Source organism: Panicum virgatum, chromosome 3K, assembly GCF_016808335.1.
Source record: "Panicum virgatum strain AP13 chromosome 3K, P.virgatum_v5, whole genome shotgun sequence".
NCBI classification, from domain to species: domain Eukaryota; kingdom Viridiplantae; phylum Streptophyta; class Magnoliopsida; order Poales; family Poaceae; genus Panicum; species Panicum virgatum.
The window spans coordinates 51,017,187-51,032,769 of NC_053138.1; the positions used below are offsets into that span (position 1 = coordinate 51,017,187).

The 15,583-nt window shown below is 45.5% G+C and overlaps 1 protein-coding gene and 1 long non-coding RNA gene across 2 annotated transcripts; one reads left to right on the forward strand and one right to left on the reverse strand.

The window, feature by feature from the left end:
• Positions 1–6,107: 6,107 nt before the first annotated feature.
• Positions 6,108–10,048, reverse strand: LOC120699499 (receptor-like protein kinase HERK 1). The gene is made up of 2 exons (XM_039983503.1): positions 8,469–10,048; positions 6,108–7,776 (listed from the first exon to the last, which is right to left on the reverse strand). The coding sequence occupies exon 2, from the start codon at positions 7,767–7,769 to the stop codon at positions 6,456–6,458; it is 1,314 nt and encodes a 437-aa protein (XP_039839437.1). The 5' UTR covers positions 7,770–7,776; positions 8,469–10,048; the 3' UTR covers positions 6,108–6,455.
• Positions 10,049–14,325: 4,277 nt separating this feature from the next.
• LOC120701521 lies at positions 14,326–14,945 on the forward strand. The gene is made up of 3 exons (XR_005686140.1): positions 14,326–14,429; positions 14,561–14,572; positions 14,784–14,945. It is a non-coding gene; the product is annotated as an uncharacterized LOC120701521 (long non-coding RNA).
• The last annotated feature ends 638 nt before the right edge of the window (positions 14,946–15,583 follow it).

Sequence of the window (15,583 nt, forward strand, 5' to 3'; positions counted from 1 at the left end):
TCTTTTGGGGTATGCGGCTATATATACCCCCAAGGCCGGGTCATTTGAAGAGGTTGGAGACTCTGGAAGTTCTATTGAAGATCAACATCAACTCCATCCACCATATTGAGCTTAGTGCCACATTCAAGCTTAGAATAGCTTAGTGCAAGTGTGAGCTTAAGAAGCTTAGTGCTTGGGAGGACTTGATCTTGCGAGATCAACCTTGAGCAAAGTCTTGCTGCGGCAAGCAACCGTGTACTCGTCGTGTGACCCTCCGACTTGGTGTGGAGAGGCAATGACACTTTGTGCGGGGAAGGAGACCCCTCTTGGTGAGAAGCTCCGATAGTGAAAACGGTGCCGTTGGTGACGCTTCGAGAGAGACGGTGGTGGTGGCCTTGTCTTGGTGACTTGGCGTCACTTAGACTTTGCTTGCCGGCAGACTTGGTGGTGAACGCAAGACGGTGATCAAGCGAAGAGACTCGGCATCACACTTGTTCTTGGTGGACAAGTGGCCGTGGACGAAGTAAGGGACTTGGTGTCCTAACCGAACCACATTAAATTGTGTGTCTTAGTGTCTTTACGGGAGTTTGCATATTCTCTCCCTTACCTCTTTACTTACTGTATTACGTTTCCGTATTTACTCTATCTTGCGTGCCTTTACTTTCCTAGTTAGTTTGATTAGAATTGGCTATAGGTTGCAAGTCTTTTGGGGTAAGTAGAGAGTAGCATAGATAAACCTTAGTCATAACTAGCATGTGTAGGACGTGTTAGTTTTATCTTATGCAAGTAGATTGAGCCCTAGGTTAGAAAGCGAATTAGCGACCCTATTCACCCCCTGCCCCTCTAGGGTCGGACACCCCGGTGATCCTTACAATTGGTATCAGAGTTTGGTCTCACATCTCTTACGAGGATTAGCTAATTCCATTAGTAAATTTGTGAGAAAGCTCGTAGGAGACGCGTCGACTTCACCGTCGAGTGAGTATCATGTCCGGGGAAGGGATGAGTGCCGATGGGGCTCCGTTTTTCGATGGCACGGGTTTTCCACGATGGAAAGTGCTTATGCAAGCACATCTTCAAGCCGGGGGGCTTGATGTTTGGCGTGTCACCGAGTTGGGCAAAAAGAATGAGACTAAGGCCGAGAAGCAATATGCTGCCATTGCTAAATCTACTACATTGTCCTCTTTATGTGATAGTGTTTTTAATCGTGTTTTTGCTTGTGAAAATGCTCATAAACTATGGAAGCAAATTGTCGAGAATCATGAGGGCACAAATGATGTTGCCAATCAAAAATATCATATTCTCAGCGAGGAGCTGAGTTGCTTTAAGCAACTTCCCAATGAAAATGCTCATGACATGTATTCACGATTAAATACTGTTGTCAATGAAATCAATGCCTTAGGTCTCAATCAACTTAAAGATGAAGAAATCAACCGCAAGATTCTCCGAAGCCTTCGCAAGCCCGACTACGATATCATCAACACACTCTTGCAAAAGGAAGACCTTATCAAGCTTACACCAAACCAAGTTATTAATCAAATCATCGCCCATGAATATAGTATGGGGATGACAAAGAAGAAGGAGCAAGAGTCCACCTCTTCTTCAAGCCGCAAGAGTCTCGTCGCCAAGCACTCATGCAAGCACCAACCAAAGCGACAAAACTCATCAAGCTCAAGTGAACAAGAAGAAGAGGATGAGAAAGAAATTGATGATGAATCAAGTTCAAGTAAGGATGAAGAATACCCAAGCGCCGTGCTATATCACTACCACAAGATAGTCAATCATGTATATGAGCTCTATGAGCTTGGGTACAGAACTCTCATTAGAGAGAGTGCGGTAGGGATGGAGAAGATGGCAAAGAAAAAGAGCAAGTCAAGAGCTCAAGCTCTCTCCGCCATCCACAAGCCCAAGAAAAGTGGTAAAAGCTCAAGAAGTAAGAACATCAAAGATTCCAAGAGCTCCACCACTCGTCGCCCTCGGAGATTATCACCACCACCCATGTGTCTTATGGCACATGGTAATAGCTATGTAAGTGATGACTCCTCCTCAAATGATGAATCCGATGTTGAAACCCATGAAATTAGTGAGATGATGACACTCCTCCATAATCAACAAGAACATCTCATTAAACAAAATAAGGAAATCAAAACTCTCAAAGCTAAAGAAGAGCTTCATGCCTCATTTGTCTCAAGATATGAGAACTTGCTAAACAAATACAATTTGTTAGACAATGAGCATGAAGAGCTTAAAATGAAATATGAGAGTCTTGAATCTAAAAGTGAATCATCATCGGATAAATCATTTCCTTGCAATATTCCTTGTGCAACACCTATCATCAAGGTAGATGCGTCTATCTCTTGTGATCTAACCCCTTGCAATGAGGATGTGATTGTAGAAACATGTGATGATCTCATTGCTAAGGAAAATGATGAGCTCAAACAAGAGGTAGAAAGGCTAATGACGGATTTGAGGCGGCTCAAAGACAAAGGCACACAAGAGCAAGTCCAACCTTCTCAAGATAACACCTCTGCGGGCGTGAAGAAACTTGAGAAGGGAGAAACCGTGACTTGCTTCAAGTGTTGCAAAGAAGGCCACAAGTCCTACCAACGGAAGGAGAAAGAGGGCGAAGAAAAGGGCAAAGAAAATGGCAAGCCCAAAAACTTGAACAAGAGCAAGAAGGGATACAAGGCTAAGGTGATCAAGAAAAACACATCTCCATACTTGAAGGCTTCATACATGTACACCAAACCCACCCACAAGAACAATCAAAAGAGCAACCACTACATACTTGAAAAGAAGAAGAATGGCAAGGTGGTGGCTCATGTCATGGGGTGGAGAACATATGGATGGAACCGGCCTATTTGGGTGCCCAAGGATATTATTCATACCATGGATGGCTCTCAAAAGGTTTGGATCCCTAAAATTTAGGCGCCAAACAACCACTACGTGGAATTTGGAGGCTTGGCAAGGTTGGAATGCATGAGTAGGGATGTATCATACAAAGTTGAATTAAAGCCAAGTTGTGGGTTAAAGATTAGTGACCCAAATTCCCCTCCCCTACATATGGGGTAATGAGCAAGGTAAAAGGATGATCTCAATTTCATTTGATATCCTTCATGCATCATTGTAGCTCAATGCCTCCCTCGGATTGCATGATCTTATCTTTACTATTGATATCTTTCATTTGATATGTCTTCCTAAAAATTTCACATGGTAGGTTATCCATGCTTTATCATATCTTGTTGCAACCTATATGAGCTTAATTGATTCTCTCACATGGCATATGTCTTCCATAGCATATCTTGCAATTTGATATCTCTCATATTCGTGGTAAAAATGCTTTTGATATCAATTGCTTGCTTATGGTGCCATGATTAGCAAGTTATAAAGTTAAATCCCCATTATGTGAATTACAAGTGCATACATTTGTTTAAAAGTGATTCAAACTCTAATGCACATATTTAGGGGGAGCTAACTCCATAGCTTATGTTTGTGTGACTAATATGCTTTACAAGTGCTATTTGTTATAGTCATCTAGAGCTATCTCCATGAGTTCAATTTTTTTTTAAACACTACCCCTACAAGTCACAATTAGCATCACAATTGGTGTCAAGATAGGAGGTGCCACAAGCTTTGAAAAAGGGGGAGCTAATTCAAACAAAGGGAGATATGCCAAATTTAGTGGGTATAACACTCTATCACTAGTAAATTCCTTTTGCTACTAATGCTCCTTGCTGTTAGTGGTTATGAAGCTTTTAGGTGTTTGATGATAAAGGGGGAGAAATGTACCATAAAAGCAAGCAAATAGTTTGGAGTGAATGGTGCCATTAGAAAGGGGGAGGAATGTAAAATACAATGCAAAAGGATGCATGGTGATAGGGGGAGGTACTTAATAAATATGGGGGAGAAGTGCAAATTGATGATCCCATGGACTAAGGTACAAAAATTTTCATTGCTCATATAGTTCAAACCACACAATTGTTTTACATTGGCTACAAGCCATTGTTTCACAATTGCTATCAAGCCGGAAGCATTTCGTCCTATGGACTAATCAAATGCCGGTGGTTTTTTAAATGAGCATTGAAATGTCATCCGAGCAAGCTAAGTAGTTTCTAACTTTTCAAATTGGTATCAATTTGATATTCTTGCAATTCATCTTGCTTGCTTTGGTTGTGTTGTCATTAATCACCAAAAAAGGGGAGATTGTAGGGAAAATTGCATCTTATGCCACTTTTCAATATAATGTTTTGGTGATTAATATAGACAACACAACACTTGGACTAATGCGATTGTTTACATGATATCCTCAGGCTTTTAGGTTCAAGTGATGACAAATAGAAGGAAGGCGAAGCTAGGCCCGAAGGATAAGAATTGAAGAGACCGTGAAGAAATCAAGTCAAAACAAACAAGACAGACAATTTGCTATCACCGGTTAAACCGATGATGAGCAAATTGCACTCACCGATGCAATGGACCCAGAAGCTGAGGCTAGGGTTTTGCGTCGGTTAAACCGACGATAAAGAAAAGACATACGTCGGTGCAATGACTAAAGTGAAGTCAGACACAGAGGGACACCGGTTGAACCGGTGATGAAGGAAAAGTGAACAAGTGGCCGTGGACGTAGGAAGGGACTTGGTGTCCTAACCGAACCACGTTAAATCGTGTGTCTTGGTGTCTTCACGAGAGTTTGCATACTCTCTCCCTTACCTCTTTACTTACCGTATTACGTTTCCGCATTTACTCTATCTTGCGTGACTTTATTTTCCTAGTTAGTTTGATTAGAATTAGCTATAGGTTGCAAGTCTTTTGGGGTAAGTAGAGAGTAGCATAGATAAACCTTAGTCATAACTAGCATGTGTAGGACGTGTTAGATTTATCTTATGCAAGTAGATTGAGCCCTATGTTAGAAAGCGAATTAGCGACCCTATTCACCCCGTCCCCCTCTAGGGTCGGACACCCCGGTGATCCTTACAGTATCAAATAATTGGGCTAAAATAGACTTTAAAGATAAATATCTTATCTATCTTCCACAAGATACATAGGAGCCCCTGAAGGAAGAGCCTGCCTGCGGTGGGCTTGGCTGACAAGGTGGTGGCCTTTTTGTCGCTCGCTTCTTCATCGGGCCCATCAAGACCCATTCACCGAGCAGTTGGATGCGCGCAGCTCACGAAGGAAAAAAAAATCCGCGGTGACCCCTTAACTATTGCTCAAGTCCAAGTTTAGTCCTTGAACTCGAAAACCATAAATCCACGGGCCCTCAACTTTTGAAACCGAGTACATTTGGCCCACCGCCGCTGGTGGTTTTGCTCTTTTGCCCACATGTCGCGAGCTAGTTGGTCCGTCTTGAATTTAAATTTTCAAATTTCATATCTCCTCTGTCCGAGCTTCAAAATATGCAAATAGTATATCCGTTTTGATCGTTTCGACGAGCTCTTCGACATTATCTTTTGAGGTAGTTTCCAATGATGATATCTTTTATGTCCATTTTGGTCCAATGATGACATGGAACGGCCGGGAAACGCCGGGAGAGCGCGGATCCGGCCACCATCCGGGCGGATCCGCCCAGCTCCGGCGTGGATCTGGCCGCCGACCACGCCTGCGGCACTGCAATAAGGAGGGGAGGGGGTAGTTGATGGCCCCGCCGCCGCCCTCCTCGCTGCCCTCCGGGCTTCCGGCGAGCAACTCCGGCGGCGGCGAGGAGAAGGGGCGTGGGACGAGTTGGGGGGGGGGGGACGGGGGAGCCGCTCGTGTTGCCCCCAACGTGACGACGCGGGGGAGTCGTCGTTGCTTGTCCTCAAAATGCACATATGATCTTTTATGGGAACAAGATTGGTCAGGGCTCCAGTTTCAATTTTTTCGGTCGGACAGCTGATCCTAATAACTATGCACCAACGACCCTATGAGGAGTGGATGCAATATTGAGGAGTACAAATTGATATGTTTGTAGCACTTTATAGATGGAACTGTATTTGTACGTTGAAATCATTAAAAAAATATCATCATTGCCTTCAGATGGTTATAATGAATCAAATGAGATATCATCAATTGTAGGGGTATATATGCCATTTTATATTTAATCAGAATTATCAAACGCCCAGCTTATTTAGACAGCGGATTGTCCAGATTGCAGCTTATCAGATAAACCTGCTTAGCTTACAAGCGAGTCTCAAAAAAAGCTGAGGCCCAATAAAGATGAGATTATATGGAAATGGACCTCCGATGGAGCTTACTAGTACATGACAATGGGTGCCTAACAACGGTTAATTTTAGACGGCATCTGCGGGGCATTTGTGTTCACCCAGAGGCTAGCTATCCACGGCATCTTCTTCTGACAGCCTCCATGGCAGAGGAGCAGGCCGCCTTGCCCTCCACAGGCAGTGGCGGATCTAGAAAAATTATTAGGAGGGGCTTATTCACTTCATCTTCTACCTATAGCTATTCCTTTCAAACTTTAATGGCTACAAATTCATAGAAGAGGCTTAGGAGGGGCTCCATGCATCTAGCACGGGAAGCACAGACCACAGTAACCCAGGCCTGTTGGCGCGACGCTCGTCCGAGGAATCGGAGCGCTCGTCGTTAGAATCGGATGGGCAGGGCGGGGAGCAAGAGCCCGACGAGTCGCCGTCGCCGTCGCCAAACACGCGGCCCGTTTGGAGCTGCAAAGCGATCGTCAGTTGTGCGATGACGTGCTCCATCGATGGCCTGTTCTTGCGTTTCTCCGCCAGGCATCTCTTCACTATCTTGGCGAACTTGTTCAGGGAATTTGGCCCGATGGTGTCGGAGATCCTCTGGTCAGCGATGCCTCGTAGGTGTCCTTCCTCCTCGAGTTTTCGCTCTGCCAATGGAGCCAGACCCACTTCCTGCCATGGAAGTCGCTCGTCGATCGCCTTCCTGGCACAGAGTGCCTCCAAACAAACAACACCGAAAGCGTAGACGTCTGACTGCGGGGTCACATGCTTGCTGTTGTAGCAATATTCAGGATCCATGTACCCACGAGTGCCCTTGGCGTCAGTGGTGACATGAGTTCGATCCAACTCAGGCCCAACCTTTGAGAGCCCATAGTCAGCGATCTTTGCGACGAGATTATCGTCGAGCAGTATGTTTGGTCCCTTCACATCACGGTGGATGATTCCTCTCTCGGTACAAGTATGAAAGTAATTTAGGCCTCTTCCCGCACCAATAAGGATCTTCAGCCGTTGCTCCCATCCGAGACAGGGGTCGTCTCTACGGGAGCCATAGAGACGGCTCGCCAGTGTGCCTTGCCCCATGTACTCGTAAACCAAAACCATCTCGTTCCCTTGGTCACAGAAGCCAAGGAGGGGCAACACATTGGGGTGACGCAGGCCTGAACAGAGCTGAATCTCTGTGACGAACTCCTTACGGCCTTGTTCAGACTCCGGGTCCCTCCTCTTCACCGCAATCTTGGTTCCATCATTCAGTTGGCCCTCGAAGACCTTCCCAAATCCTCCGGATCCTCTTTTTCGGCCCTCGTTGAAACTGTCGGTGGCCTCTTGGAGCTCGGGAAAGGAAAAGCGGCGCATGGAGGAGGGGCAGTTTATTGGTTCAGCAGGTGGTTCAGTTGCCTCCTGTTCTTGTCCCTGTGGCTCATGACTCTGCTTGGGGTCAGAGCTGCTGCTGGTTAGGGCAGGCAGTGCTTCCGCGGAGCTGATCTGGGATGAATGAGGCTGGCTGCGGTGATGCCTTGTCGATGAGCTGACTGCCAGATCTTGAGATGAAGTAGTCATCGTCTTCCGAGACCCTCTCAAGCAACAAAGTAGAAATCCTAGGCCCATCTTGATGCTGACATGATTGAGCCAAAAAAAAGGTTACGACATAACCTCAGCTCTTTTAGAACGCATGAATGAATTCTATATCAACTTATTTCAACAATATCACCTCCAAAAAAAAACTTATTCAATTATGTCAACTTATTTTGAGAAAATATTGGTCATTAAGTTCAGACGTAGGTTGATTTGTACTCGCTAGTGGTACATATGACTTGTCTATACACACATAATGTCTTCTTAGGATATGCAACATTGTATTGATTTCATCTTGTTAAGCATATTATATTGTTAAGAACCCAATTATATTGGATCTAAGAGAATGGTGGAAACACAATCCAATCTCATATCTAGGTGCAAATAAAAAAAGTTTGACTTCAAATGACTCTCAGATCTAATCTAGGTGTAAGAGCAAGTATTATAGCGGGCGCGGAACTGGCTGAATGTGATGCGGAAGAGAGAGAAAGTAGGAGACAGAAGAAAGCGAGCGAGTCGCGAGACGTCGACTGACAACGGGCGAGATGCACTTTTTTACCTGCATGCCCACTCTTATCGTTCCACGTCCCAACGGAGTAGTGCAGCGCATTAAAAACTTAAGGGGCCCACCGCCCGCCAGCTCGGTAGCCAGATGAGCTGGAACTCATTTCGCCGGCAAGCGGACGAAATCTATAATACTTGCTTTAAGATCTAAATCGAGGCACGACTTACCAAAAGACGGACGGAAAACGTGGCCTGCTGAGAGGCTGTTGCCGGTCGTGCTGCTGGAGCTCCCGCAGACCAGCAGCGGAGCTGGGGATTGGACTTCCCTCCGTCCCTCCCTCTCTCTCGCGGCTAGGAAGAGCCCGCGTTAGCTGCTCGGATTGATGAACGAACGCACGCAGCAGGGGGTATATTATATCAGCACAGCAGTGCAGTGCGCCTCCATCCCTTGCTTTTCGCCGGACTGACGAAAAAGGTGTCTGAATAATTAATCCTTTAAAAAGCCAGAGTTGTTTGCACTTTGAGTTGGTGGGTAAACATTGCCAGCTAGTACGCAGCGACGAGGACTGCGGATGTAGTGTGGCTTGGGCTTCACCGATGTGGAGCACCGCTGGCAATGCATATGATATGATAGATATGCAGGTAAGGTCTTTTTTTGTTAGATTTTCGAAAAATTCCGGTCTTGAACATGCACAAATGAATGTCTACCACTAAAAGAGAACAAATTTGGCCATAGAGCCAGAAACTTACACGAGTACTTACACCCCAAATCTCCAACTGAGAAACACAAAAGACAAGAAAGGAACAAATAAACGAGCGATCATCTTCTACGTCCTTCTTTCAACTGCTTGGTCCTCATGTTGTAATATAAATTTCACATTAATTGTCTTCTTAGAAATATTTGATGTAAAAATCGTCGGTGGTCCTGTGCCTTTGTGTTGCATATGGTGTCGCCATCAAGAACTCCAAGACGACGCCTCAAGAGGAGCACCATAAAAATGCTGCCGCCATCCGAACCACTTAATCGGTTCTTTAGCTTTCACCTGAATCTGTTCCTTCAGACTATGGTTCTCACGGTAATGTCTTCAACAAGAAAAATGATACCCATGGCACCATCATCACCGGCACAAGCTAGATTTTCGCCCGAGAACCTACACACCAAAAGAATACCATGGCGAGCGCCAAGCAAGGACCCCGACAGGAGGCGGAAACCGGAGGCAAGCCCCATGGCGGCGGCTACTGGAGCGAAGCAGATATCATCAACCTTGAGCTCAGCCAAGGAAAGCGACTTTGCTTGCGACGAGAGCCGCAGGAGCCACGGGCCGCCGCCACTCTCGCCGGCGACACGCAGGGGCGAACTCCGCTCCCCACCACCGGATCAAGACGACCCGCGCCACCCCCGCACGGGCAGCCACGACGCAGGACGCCAACCGCCGGACCACCACCGTGGGAACCGCATCGTATGCCGCCTAGCCCCCACCGCGGGAACCACACCGGCGTCGCCGCCGCTGTAGATGCCTGCGCTGCCGCTGCCGTAGACGCCCGCGCCGCCGCCGCCGTCACCACCCATGACAGCTCGAACCAAATCTAGACGAAGGCGAAAACTGGGGAAAAGCTGTGGAGCTCCTCGCCGCCGCCGTCCTTGTGGCCGCCGGACTTCCGGCGACCCTCTCAGGCGGCGGCGAGGCCGGGGAAGGGAAGGGGTGCGGCGCTCGAGAGGGGAAGGGGCGCTCGGGCCTCGGGAAGGGAAGGGGAAGGGGAAGGGGAAGGGGCGCTCGGGACTTCCTTTGATGCATATGATTCCTTTGATGCAGGTCAAGGTCTAAGTTTATTGCCATTCAAATCATACTCCCTCTATTCACTTTTGATAGCTATATTTCAAAAACTTAAATGTTCAAAAATGATAGCTATATTTACTATTAGCATGGGTATTGGCAATAAATAGCACTAGTTACAAGGAGTTCCTAGTTAAAATATTGGAGGACCAACAAAAAAGTCTGTGACATTTATTAGATTGATAAGCACACTTGTGGTGCCCTTGGTCATTGTGTCATATGGAAATATATCTATCAAAATTGAATGGAGGGAGTACTACTTACTCCACTAACTTCATTGCCATTATTCTCTCAAAATAAATATATTCAGAAAGACCCGGTCTTTACGTGTGCAAGGTGTTGTCCTGTTGCGTGGCCGGTGTACCTGACGAAGAAGACTGCCAGCCAAACGGCCACCACCAACAACCCAAGCACGCGCTTCCATCATCAAAGGGACGATTACGAATATTACGTGACCTGGGAGTGGGACTTGGGAGCCGCGGCCAGCAGGGGCTGTGCTTTCGTGAGCGGAAAAAGTCTGCTGCTGGCCCCTCAACTAAGTTCAAGTTTGGCTCCTAGAACTCGAAAACCAGAAATTTACTGTCCCTAAACTTTTGAAACCGGATACATTTGGCCCTCCCGGCAGTTTTGCTGGTGGTTTTGGCCACGGGTATTAAGTTGATTTGCCCGTCTTGATTTTAAATTTCTAAATTTCATACCTCCAATATCTGAGCTCCAAATAATATATCCAATTTTGATGTTTTGACGAGCTCTTCGACATGGAACCATCCAAATTAGCTTTTGAGGTGGTTTTCACTGATGATATCTTTTTATGTCCATTTTGGTTCAATTTGCATATGCTCTACTTGACGTCATTTCTTATATTTTTTGAGCATATTTCTGCACAATATCTAAAACCACTAAACACAAGAATATGCTCAGAAAATACAAAAAAAAATAACCTCAAATAGAGCATATGCAAATTGGACCAAAATGGACATAAAAGATATCATCATTGGAAACTACCTTAAAAGATAATTTGGATAGTTCCATGTCGAAGAGCTCGTCGAAACGATCAAAACGGATATACTATTTGTATATTTTGAAGCTCGGACAGAGGAGATATGAAATCTCGTGACACGTGGGCAAAAGAGCAAAACCACCAGCAAAACCACCAGGTGGGCCAAATGTACTCGATTTCAAAAGTTGAGGGCCCGTGGATTTATGGTTTTCGAGTTCAAGGACTAAACTTGGACTTGAGGCGTTTTTTTTTATTTTTATATTTTTCAAAATCGTTTTTTACGGAAATATATTTTCGGTTTCATAATTTACAGTTTTATACCCCTACCGCCCGGCTACGGGGCAGCCGGCCCCCTGCCGCCCTGTTGCCGGGCAGTAGGGACCTGAATATAAATAAAATTTATTTTTATTCGCATTTTGGCTCTTGGGGGGAGCCTGCCGCCCGGCAGGGGGCGGCAAGCCCCCCTCTACATAAAAGGCTGAGCTCCTCCCTCCCCCCTCATTTGCTTCCCACGACATCCAGAGAGGGTGAGGGAGGGAGTTGCAGCAGCGAAGCCGTGCCGGATTTTGGATCCGAACCGCAGGTAATAAATATTTCTCAACTTTCTTATTCTAAATTTTTTGTATGTTTAATTCTATAATTAGTGTATGCAGCAGTAATGATATTTTAGCGATTTAGGTACTGTTTTTTATTATAATTTATATAGAATTAAGATTAGTTTTTTTAAAAAAAACCATTTAGGTTTACCAACCTTTTTGTGGTATTGATTAGTTGTTTAATGCGAGAAAATTTTTTAAAAAATGCTCAGAAATTGTAGAAAATGCTAGAAAAGTATATGAAAAATTCAGATAAATTGTAGAAAATACAGAAAAATTGTAGAAAATGTTAGAAAAATTTATTTATAAAAATTTAATGTACAAAAATTGTAGGAAATGCTAGAAAATGCTAGAAAAGTTTATGAAAATTTCAAATAAATTGTAGAAAATGTAGAAAACTTATATTTTTGTGTTAGGTATGGCCGAAGATACGCCAGCTCTACTTGACCGAGTCATAGACTCGTCGCACCGGTCCTTCCCTGCAGTGGTTCAGCGCGTGAAACTTAACGTGCTGCGTCCACATCCACCAGCGGAGTTGATTCCTGTTGACCCACGATGGGTGCCCAGGTGATATGTCGTCGGATTATGTTTCTGAGGATATGTTTGTTTCGTATACGTTTCCTACATAATGTACTTACCTTTGATCGTTCTACTTTTCAGGTTGAGTGAGGCTGGTCTTCTTACTATAGGCCGTCTTGCTGAGAGTGGTTTGGCAAAGCTGGACAGGTCCCTACTGACGGCTCTAGTTGATAGATGGAGGCCTGAGACAGACACGTTCCACCTCCCTTGTGGGGAGATGTCACTGACCCTACAGGACGTTGTGATGCTGCTGGGTCTTCCTATCAGTGGGGATGCCGTAGGGCCTCGCGTTGTCCCGTCTACGTGGTTGGACGATCTAGAAGAGCGTTTTGCAAATATTGACATCGCGATTGATGTAGAGGAGCACCCAAAAGCAACAGGGCCTGCCAAGTCATGGATTCTGCAGTTCTAGGTACACACCTCATTTTGTTATGAGTAATGTTAGAGTTATGCTTTTGACTAGTGCAGTTATGGTTTTATTTTATAATTGATCTTGTACTCATAAATGTTCATCTTTTCTATGCAGTCCGACAATTTGGCACATGATGCTGATGAGGATAGTGTCACTCGATCCCTTGAGGCATAACTATTGTGGTTGTTTGGATACATAATGTTCAACAACTCACACGGGGCCTATGTGGATAGGGTGCTTGTGCCTTACGCACAGGAGATCGCAGAGGCAGCTGTGGAGGAAATGCCTCAATACAGTTGGGGTTCATCGGTACTTGCAGCCACGTACCGTGGCCTCTGCAAGGCATCGGTGCAAAATAAGCACAATGCAATTCTTACAGGATGTCCGATTCTGCTACAGCTTTGGTCGTACGAGAGGATAGCAATTGGTCGTCCGATTATCGACCACTCACCGTATGAGCCGGATATGTATGGTGACACCGAGGATGATAGGCCGACCATGGGGACTCTCTAGTACGCTCGTCAGGTACGGAAATGACTGCTACTCGTATTATTCTATTGGCAATTCTGTTGCTTTGTTTAACCCTCTTTGTATTTCTTATTGATATATATTATTAATTTCGTGCAGAAGAGTTGGGCCCACGTACAGTCTTAGCAGTCCTATCTTGAGTTTGTAGCTGAGTTTGATCGGTTGATACCTGAAGACGTTGTGTGGGAGCCCTACTCCCAGTTGGCTATAAACACTCGTGCACCAAAACACTCGTGCACCATTCGGGATATCTTTGGTTTGCTCTCAGGACCAGGGCCTTTGGATGACAACTACAGCGTTGGTGTACGGCGTTTACATTGAGGCCCACTACCCGGACAGAGTCAGGAGGCAGTTCGGTCAAAGGCAGTTGTATCCTGTGCTGTCAGCATTGGATCGGGTCCAACGTCATGACCACAGGTAATGATTCATATGTCATTTCAGTGATAATGCATTGCTGCTTTAACTAATCAATATTTAGTTTGTCGAGGGCTGGTCAACCCTTCTCGAACATGTGGGTGACAAGGGTGCAGCCTTGGGTCAATGGCTGGGACCAGGCAGAGGAGAACGTGATGCTTCCGACCCCTGCACACACGGAGGCTTCGTACAGGGCGTACCTGAGCTGGTACCAGCCTAAGACTCATTGCCGCTTGATATATGCTGACATGCATCCAGAGCCGCATGTTGCGACCCCACAGGATGGCTATGCACGACATAGGGATGAGGCATTAGCTGGGGCGGTGAGTCAAAGTTATCATCGCTTTTCAAATACTTTGGATTAGAGTGTTAATGTCTTTCTTTTTTCTTGCATGCAGTTTGAAATGTGCAGGTTGATGGACGTAGATGCCAGGGCGAATTTGATGAGGATTCGAGCGGGATCTATGATGGATAGGAATGAGCAAGAGTTGGCTTGGACCCGAGTTTCACAAAGAGCCCATTCCATGCTTGAAGCCTTTGGCAGCCGGACATCGTACGAGGACTCCTACGGTTCATCTCAAACCTCGACCTCGTTTCTTTGTGGTCCCACACAGCAGCAGCCTTCCCCAGCACCTTATTGGTCTCAGCAGCATTATCCGTGAGGATACTTACTGACTTTCTACTTTGATAACAACAATTAATTCTCAGTCCATATAGGTGATGGACACCCACCTTATTAACCTCATGGAGGGACCCAGTTTAGTACCATGACACCAGCTGCAGGGATGTCATTTCAACCAACACAGGCACCACCACGACATTTCGGTAAACATATAGTCCATATCTTAATTTCAATTAATTTTGGTATGAAGTCAAATTCCTTTTGCATTTACATATAGGATCACAACACTTATATGATGCGGGACCTTCTTCGTATTACCCTATGACGACAGCAGAAGGAACGCAAGGTAAATACCTAATCCGTAATCCGAATTTATCATGTTCTTCTTATTTCTATGAATATTTTAAATAATTTGAACGGTTTACAGGATCGCACCACCAGCTTTCTGATATGGGTCCTTCTTTGTATCCACCACCAATAGGTACGTATGATGAATATGTACCCAAATAGATGACTTATAAGATGATGATTAAGATATCTTAATTGCTACTGCATAGGGGCCACACAAGATACCTTGGAGGCGAACTTCGAAGACTGGAGTCGGTTATTTTCTACACCTAACCAGCATGCCGATCCTACCTTCCAGACACCTGTGGCCACCGGACGTCCAGGTAGAGACGTAGGGCCTCCAGACCGACACACATACCCTACAGACCACGTCCACGCACAGCGTAAAAGAGGTCGACATGGCCGGGGTGGTTAGGAGGTGCTTCTAGTTGTTTCTGTATTTTTGTTATGAACATGTCGTCATTTATACTTATTTCGTTCTCATGCATCACCTATTTCGTTCTCAGTTGCGTATGTGTATGAATTGCTAAGTTATACTTTTCATATTCATCTACTTTACTAACGGTTTTTATTTCTATCCAAAATATTTAAAACCACATCTAATGCCGCACTGCCGGGCAAGGTTTAACCTGCGGGAGGGGCCTGCCGTCCCCCTACCGGGCGGCGGGTACCTGCCGCTCCGCTGCCAGGCGGCAGGCTCCCCCCAGGGGCCAAAATGCAATTAAAAATAAATTTTATTTACATTAAGATCCCTACCGCGGTAAATTATGAAACCGAAAATATATTTATGTAAAAAACGATTTTGAAAAATATAAAAATAAAAAAACGCGGACTTGAGCAATAGTTAAGGGGCCACCGGCGGATTTTTTTTTTCCTTCGTGAGCTGCGCACAGCCCACTGCTCGGTGAATGGGCCTTGATGGGCCCGATGAAGAAGCGAGCGACAAAAAGGCCACCACCTTGTCAGCCAAGCCCACCGCAGGCAGGCTCTTCCTTCAGGGGCTCCTATG